This window comes from Castanea sativa, chromosome 3 (assembly GCF_040712315.1).
Source record: "Castanea sativa cultivar Marrone di Chiusa Pesio chromosome 3, ASM4071231v1".
NCBI classification, from domain to species: Eukaryota; Viridiplantae; Streptophyta; class Magnoliopsida; order Fagales; family Fagaceae; genus Castanea; species Castanea sativa.
In genome coordinates, this window is record NC_134015.1 from 20,903,622 (window position 1) to 20,912,489 (window position 8,868).

Here is an 8,868-nt window from a genome sequence, read left to right on the forward strand (position 1 = left end):
TGGTTTGCCAAAGGTTTTTAAGCTCTCTTGGTTGACTTTTGCTTCTTTTCACACTGTTTTTCTTTCCTTTGGTGCTTCATAGTATCCGATTTCTATCTATGTTATTTCCGTTGGAAGTTGGAAATGTTTATGACTTTGAAACTTTACAATATCCATAATTTGAAACCAATTAGTTTAACAGAATAATATGTAATCCTCTATTTAACCTCCGCAATATTAACTTTATTGATTCAATTGTCAAAATAGACTCCTGATTACATTATGTAGGTTTAATTTAGTTAAATGAACTCTCCAGCCTGTTTTCAACTGTTCAAGGTTTGTACTTAATTATCTTTTTTTCCCCCTGGGTGTTAAATACTTGTAATTATTTTTGCATAACAGATTATATGAAACCTGATACTGAGACTTATAATTGGCTGATCCAAGCGTATACAAGAGCTGAATCTTATGACAGGTACTTCAGTAGCATATCAGCAAGACCAGATTTGGTTTATTTATGAGCAACAATGTTTTGATTCTTCAAAGTATTTAGGGTCAAATCCCTAGCCGAGTGCTTTGACAGCCCTAATTTTTTGATAAAACCAAGAAATGAAAACTTAATAATATGTTGCCCTTAAATTTTACTAGCTTTAGTCGAGTAAAAAGGGTCATGTTTAGAAAGGTTCCTACGTTATCATTTGTCAAAGAAGAAAATGAGATAAAATAAAATAATTGATCCCTATTTTTGGGGTTAAGTTCCCAAGAACATGGAACTCCTACCAATGTGCCAAGTTTCAGTTAATTACTTATTGTCACGATCAAGTTTTTTAGATTCCTTCTTTTTTTTGGATCAATAAGTGTATTGGAGTTCCCTCTAGACTTACTGTTATATACTGATTGTTTTACAATGCCAATTTACTCCATCTTGACTGTGCTCAGGGGTGGACCCACTTAGAAGAGAGCCCCCCAAACTTTTCTAATATTATAAAATTACACCTAAAATTTCCTAAATTCTTCAAAAAATATATGGTTGGCACCTCCCCCTCCAAACTTCTCAAATATTAGATTTTTACCCCTGAATTTTCCTAAAATTTCAAAAGAAATATGGTTAGCCCCTCAAGCTCTTCATATTTCATGTATGACACCATTAAATTGGTTCAATTTTATATTGTTATTATTATTTTGGCCCCCCATTCACAAAATTCTAGTTCCGCTCCTGACCTTGCTCATTCCTCAGGGTTCATTCTATTCATTTTATCAATTGCTTATTCCTCTCTAGGATTTTAAAATTTGAATATTCTTAGAGAAAGGTAAATCAGTTGAAGGTCATATAATTTACCACGTTAAACAAATTTCTTCTCTTTTTCCCGTTATCAATGGCACAAATACTCAGTGGTTTGCCTACTACCCTTCCCTTGTTGCAGAATCCTCCTACCTTCCATTTTCTCCCTAAATCCCTTCCAATTTAAAGGGTAGAAGTATCACTTGGTTAGAAATGTTTTTTCTTTCTTACGTCATATTTGAATTTAGAGGGGGAGAGTTGCTGAATTTATTACATGTACGAATTTACTGGTAAGCAATAAGTGCTATTGGTTTTGAGCAACGTGGGGCTATCTAACACATAGTTCATGATTTAAAATTGGATTGGACAAAAGTTCATAGATAGGCACGGCATTGGGCACTGCACAATCCCTTACTGCATAATAGTTTACCCCACCAATTTTGCAGGTCATAGACTGTTACAACAGTCTTGTCTACCAAGAAGAATGCTTGGTTTTCGTGAATGGATATGAATACAGGTAAATTATTATTGTCAAAAAGTGAACACTAAGACGAATCAAATTATCAGGTGGGTCCCATCTCGTTTTTATGTTGAGTCAAAACTCAGAACTAGTTTTATTTTGTTTTACATATGTAATGGTAATTAAAAGTTGCCATCATAGCAAGTAATTAAGATAAGCCATCGTACAAAATAATTATGTGACCACTATGAATGTTCTAAATTGTAATTGCCTTTAAGAATATCCTTCCATTAAGAAAAGTAACTTGATAATATCCACAATAAAAATGTTGATTGATGATCCTGTTGCAACAATGCTTGGTGCTAGCTGCTGCTAGTTGAAATTACAAGGCCTTTGGAGCACTCCTCTTATTGCTAATACGAAATCAGACACCGAGATTCAAGATTAGCAGATGAAAACAATCGTTGTTATTGAAGAATGAAAATTCTTAAACAAAGATCTCCACAATCCTTTTACATGAAAGGGAAAAAAAAAGAAAAAAAAAAGAAAACAAAGAGAGAGTGAGAAAACTACCTGCAAATTAAATAATCTTGTTGTATTATCTAATTGACAATTAATGACGTCTATGCATTAGTTTTGCATGAAAAAGCACAGTTCAGGAGTATTTTCTCTAGAAAGTTATACTTTTCCAAGAAAAAAAAAAAAAAAAAAATTCTCTAGAAAGTTATCTTTATTGGCTTGCTTTAGTTTCTATGTTTTGAACTTGAAAATTTCAAGTTAATGTATAACATACATTATCTTGTGGTTTCGTTGTAATGTACTTGTAGGGTGCAAGATGTTGCTGAGTTACTAGGAATGATGGTTGAAGACCACAAGCGTTTGCAGCCTAATGTGAAGACCCATGTGTAAGCAAGCCTCTTTCTATGAATCTTAATCTTAAGGAAACCTTTTTCAGTTGAAACTTAGGTAAATCGTTTACGTGAAATTTATATTATCTTGTATCTTTCCTATCTTAGTGATCATGTTTAATATATATATATATTAAATGAGATCATTTAATAAATTTTTATTGTTGTTCTTGTTATTTTTGAAATAGGTTAACTCTTGTTACCTGAGACATAAACATTGAGTAGGGTTTTTGTTGCCATTGATTATGTGTCTCTTTGAACAAACTGCAACTGAGTTGTTGCAATAACAGTTAGTCGATGAGCTTTGACTATAATAATAGTCAATATCATGCAATTAAAAATGAGTCCATATCACTTTATATTGGTTATGGATGAGCTTGCTTGCTCCATAAAAATGGTTATTGTTCATTAATTAGGTTTAGAATTATTGAGTTCAATAATATAAGTTGTCAAGGTGTTACCCTGTTTCTGTTGGTATAACAGTTGACTCTTTTCCTTCAATAATCACTGATTGACTCTTGGAGTATAGGATTCCTAAATTAATATCTGACTTTCTTTAAATACATCAAATCCTTTCGGGAAGGGATCCTAGTTTCCTTTCCTAGTTCCTTTTCTAGCAATACCTGTGGGGCATTTTTGAATTCAGATACAAGAATGGTCAAATTATTTGCCTGTGATTAGTGGTCTGTTATTAGAATTGCATGTAACCTGGTATAGCATGATTGTTCTTTGGTTAGGTGAGAGGTGGCAATGAAGCTTCTCTGTCTACCTTGGACAAAGTAAAAAAAAGTATAAGCAACAAGCACAATGCATAGTGTTGTTTATTCAAAGTGATCTTGGAAAGCATAAGCTGTGACTCTAACCACTGTCATAAAATTCTTGGCAGGAGATGCATATATAGTTTACCTTAATTTAAGGTGGTTTCTTCATCTTTCCTGGTGCTCTTGAGACCAAATATGCATTTACACAACTGGTTTTTCTGAAATCATTTTTCTTTGCTCTCTGCCTTTTGCTACATGGAGCCAAATTTTCTTTTTGTCTGCCTAGAAATACATCAATATAGAACTAAAAGCTGTATGCGTTTTAGATTTTTTGATAATATCTTAAATTCAACTCTTGTTCTTTTCTAATTCCAATAATCGGTAGATAACATTATGCATTCATGTTCAGGCTGTTGGTGGAGTGCTTTACCAAGTATTGTGTTGTAAGAGAAGCTATTCGGCATTTTCATGCCCTTAAACGCTTTGAAGGCGGAACTAGAATTTTACATAATGAAGGATGTTAAGTATTAGATAGGTTATACATATCTTTGTTGTTTGTATTTTGTACATATAGGAGTAAACTACAGTAGCTTAGTATAGTTGATGATATATTTCTGTCGTTTAATACTGTACAGTTGATGAGTTAGCTAGGTTAGTTATAAATTTAATACACATGTACAGCAGTTTGTATTGGGTGAATATTTCTGTTACTGTTCACACCTCTGTTCTCACTATATAAGAGAACAGAGTCTGATAATTTAATACAAGAAATTCATTTTACAAGTTTACATTTCTCTCTCTCTCTGGTTCGTATTTCCTCTATTGATAGAACCTTCGAAGCTTGTATGTGATTCAATATGGTATTAGAGCTGAACTAACTCAGAGATCTTTCAAGTCAGGTAATCTCTGATTCTTCCTAGTTCAATTACATTCTTTCTTGATTTCTTAATGCTTCTTTCAAATCAACTAGAAATTTTCTTCATCATGTTTCTGTTGATTCTTGCATTAAGATCATCATCTTCTTGATTATGTTTTTCTTGTTCATAATTGAAATTGAAATCTTCGATCTTAGGGTTTCAATTTCCAATTTACAATTTTATGTTGTGAACTCATCAAGATTGCGAATTGCATCTTGATTTCTTAGGGTTTCAATTCCCAATTCATACCTTTCTGTTGTGATCTTATCAAGATTGTCAATTGCATCTTTATTTGACCTAGTTTCAGTGTTTGTTTCTTGAAGAACTCTCTAGAAAATCAATTCTTGATTTTTCGTTTTTCCTAATTCTAGCTTGAGACTCTAAATCATCATCAATTTTGCACTAAGTATGTCTGAAAGCACCTCTAGTACTACTGCTCCTACTGTCCAGCCTTGGGAAAACACCTCTAGTCTCTATTTCCTGTCTAGTGGAGATAACCCAGGTGTTTCTTTGGTAGTTCAACCTCTCGTTGAAGAAAATTATAGCACTTGAAGTAGGGCAATTCTCATTTCTTTGGATGCCAAGACCAAATTGGGTTTCATTGATGGCTCTATTCCTAAGCCCCAATCTGTTGATCATCCATATCACAGAGCTTGGTGTAAGTGTAACAGCACAGTCTTAGCTTGGTTATTTAATTCTGTTTCTAAGGATTTACAACCAAGTATAGTTTATTTCAAGACTGCCAGAGATGTATGGGTTGACTTACAGTACAGATATGGCCAAGGAAATGGACCTAGAATCTATGAATTAAGGAAAGAGATTAGTACCCTGACCCAAGAAGATTTAACTATCAATGCATACTACACCAAATTCAAGGGACTTTGGGATGAATTTTCAAATTACAGGACATGTACATGTGGTCATCAAATTGAGGACTGCACTATGTCTTTTCTGATGGGGTTGAATGAGACATATGCAGCTATCAAAGGACAGATTCTCCTTATGGAACCTGTGCCTCCTTTGAGCAAAGTGTTCTCTCTTTTGAGCAAAGTGTTCTCTCTTTTGCTTCAAGATGAGAAGCAGAGAAAGATGGGTGCTAGGAAGAGAGTCTTGGTTGATACATCAGCAACTTTAGCAGCTCTAGGATCAAAGTCCGGTAACACCAAGAATTTTACTAAGCCTAAGAGTGGTAGACCACAATGCACTCATTGTGGAGCCATGGGACATGTTGTTGACAAGTGTTATAAACTGCATGGCTACCCTCCTAGGTACAAGTTCAAGAACAAGGGTGGTCAGCCTTTGGCAAACAATGTCATTGCTGCTGAAGATCATGCTAGTGAACCTATCACACTCACCAAGACTGAATATCAGCAATTGATTGGATTATTGAACTCTCAATGTCATTTTGGCACTCAAGCTCCACCAGAGGCATGTTTGAACAACACTCCTCAGGTTGCTACTGTCATTACTCAGCCTTCAGTGACTGTTCCAGCCCAAGAGTTATCAGGTAGTTGCCTTTCACCTTCCCTTGAGCATTCTGTCTTCCCTTCAAGTGTCAATATTTGCTTTTCTCCTTCTCTTGAGCAATCTATTTTTTCTTCAACTGTCAATACCTCTCATATTAGTTCCTATGATTGGATTCTTGATAGTGGTGCAACTGACCACATGGTGCATTCCATTCATTTTTTTTACTTCTATTACTTCTTCTGTTCAGATTTCAGTTAGACTTCCTAATGGTGACATGGTTCAAGTGACTCACATTGGAACTGTTAAAATTTCAGCAACTCTAACTCTAGACCATGTCCTTTGCATTCCTAGTTTTTCTTTCAACCTTATTTCCATAAGTAAACTGACTCAAAATTCCTTTTGCTGCTGTGTTTTTCTTTCTCATTATTGTTTTCTTCAGGACTTACAGCACTGAAAGATGATTGGGTTGGGTAAGAGACATGGAGGACTGTATACTTTGCAGAGTACTAATTCCATCACCTTACCCTCTTCTGTTTTAGAGGTTTTATCTAGATTACCATCTTTTCTTTGTAATAAAAGTGTCAATGCATGTGATCTTGTCTCTTCTCATGCTGTTGTTACTTCCAATAATGTTGTTAGATTGTGGCATTACAGATTGGGACACCCCTCTTCACAAAGATTAGCTTTGTTGAATTCTATTGTACCTGATTTGACTTCTTGTAATAATAACAATTCTTTTGATTGTTATATCTGTCGTTTGGCCAAGCAACACAAATTACCTTTTCCCAAATCTACAAGTGTTTCTCTATCTTGTTTTGATTTGATCCATGCTGATATTTGGGGACCTTATTTTACCCCTTCATTGAATGGCTCAAGATACTTTCTTACTTTGGTTGATGATCATAGTAGATGTACTTGGGTTTATTTAATGAAACATAAATCTGATGCTTCTTCCTTAATTCAGAATTTCTTCCAAATGATTCTAACTCAATTCAAGGTTCCAATTAAGGTGCTTAGGACTGACAATGGTCCTGAATTTGCCCTTTCTTCATTTTATGCTTCCAAAAGTATTTTACACTAGCTATCTTGTGTTGAAACACCACAGCAAAATGCTGTTGTTGAAAGAAAACATCAGCATTTGTTGAATGTTGCAAGAGCCTTGAGATTTCATGCCAATTTACCTTTAAAATTCTGGGGGGATTGTGTTCTTACAGCCATATATCTTATCAATAGACTTCCTAGTCCTCTTCTAGGTAATCTCACACCTTATCAAAAACTTTTGGGTCATTCTCCATCTTATCATCATCTTAGATCTTTTGGCTGCCTATGTTATGCCTCTACTTTGGCTAGAAATAGATCCAAGTTTGATCCTAGGGCTAAGGCATGCATATTTCTTGGCTATCCTTTTGGAACCAAAGGGTATAAGTTGTATGATTTGTCCACCAAATGTGTCTTTCTCTCTAGAGATGTCATTTTCAAAGAGTCTATCTTTCCTTTCAAACATTGGTTGTCTAAATCTGCCCCTAGTCTTTCTTCCACTTCTCCCAATATTTTTCCCTGTCAACCTTCACTTCCTAAGTCCATTTCTCCTCTTTCTGCTGAGTTTTCTCTTCCTTTCAGTTCTAATGACCTTGCTGTGCCTCCTGATGAGTTTCCAGATCTTGTTCATCCTAATCTGGATTCTTCTCAAGATGTTATTGTTGTTCCACCTGACCCTCCTGTTCTTGCTGCTCCCTTACCTGATTTACCTGTTGTTAGAAGGTCTAATAGGTCTCATAAACCTCCCTCATACCTTCATGATTATCACTGCAATTTAGCTTCTACAAATATTTCTAGTCTTCACTGCAATATGGCCTCACTCATACCTTCCCATGATTCCATGTTTACTGACAGTCCAGGTATCCTTTATCCGCTTTCCTCTACTCTTTCTTATACTAAGTTGTCTACTACACATAGAGTTTTTTCTGTTGCCTTGTCTGTTGCCAAGGAACCTACTTCCTATGCTGAAGCTTTACCTGATCCCTTGTGGCAAACTGCCATGAAGGCTGAGATTGATGCACTTCAGGCCAATCAGACTTGGGTAATGACCAAACTGCCTCCTGGTAAGGTGCCTATTGGGTGCAAGTGGGTGTACAAAATTAAGCTTCAAGCTGATGGTTCTATTGAAAGGTACAAGGCTAGACTTGTTGCTAAGGGCTTCACTCAGACTGAGGGAATTGATTACTATGAAACTTTATCTCCTGTGGTAAAATTTGTAACTGTTAGAACTCTTTTGGCTATGGCTGCTGTGTATGGTTGACATCTCTCTCAATTGGATGTTAATAATGCGTTCTTGCATGGGGATTTAAATGAGGAAGTGTATATGGTTCCTCCTCCAGGATTTGGCAGCAAGGGGGAGGTGTGCAGACTCACCAAGTCTCTTTATGGCTTGAAGCAAGCAAGCAAGCAGGCAGTGGTTTGCTAAGCTCTCATTCACTCTTCTTGATCATGGTTTTACTCAATCTAAGTCAGACTATTCTGTCTTCACTAAGGTCAGCAAGGGTTCAATTCTCATCTTACTAGTCTATGTGGATGATATTCTAATAGCTAGCAATAATGTGGAGGCAGTCAATGCTTTCAAGGTTTTTCTAGATGACAAGTTCAAACTGAAAGATCTTGGTACCTTGAAGTATTTCTTAGGCCTTGAGGTTGCAAGGACTATGAAAGGTATTAGTTTGTGTCAAAGGAAGTTTACTTTAGAACTGCTTTCTGATACGGGTCTACTAGCAAGTAAACCAACTAATGTGCCTATGGATCAAACAACCAAGTTTAGGAGCTCAATGGGAGAGGATGTTCCAGACCCATCCTTATATAGAAAAATTATAGGGAAGCTACTCTATTTGACTCTCACCAGACCTAACATCTGTTACTCAGTGCATAAACTGAGTCAGTTTATGAGTTCTCCTAAAATTCCACACCTACAAGCAGCCTATAAAGTGCTTAAGTATCTAAAGAAGACACCAGGAAAAGGCTTATTTCTCTCTGTGAGTTCAGAATTAAGACTCAAAGCCTACTGTGATGCTGACTGGGCAGCCTGTCCAGACACCAGAAGGTC

The 8,868-nt window shown here is 35.8% G+C and overlaps 1 protein-coding gene across 1 annotated transcript; it reads left to right on the forward strand.

The window, feature by feature from the left end:
* Nucleotides 1-4,715: 4,715 nt before the first annotated feature.
* Nucleotides 4,716-8,073, forward strand: LOC142628657 (uncharacterized). The gene is made up of 5 exons (XM_075802707.1): nt 4,716-4,820; nt 5,016-5,975; nt 6,022-6,124; nt 6,214-6,244; nt 7,395-8,073. Exons 1-5 carry the CDS (start codon nt 4,716-4,718, stop codon nt 8,071-8,073), a joined length of 1,878 nt encoding a protein of 625 aa, XP_075658822.1.
* Nucleotides 8,074-8,868: the final 795 nt, after the last annotated feature.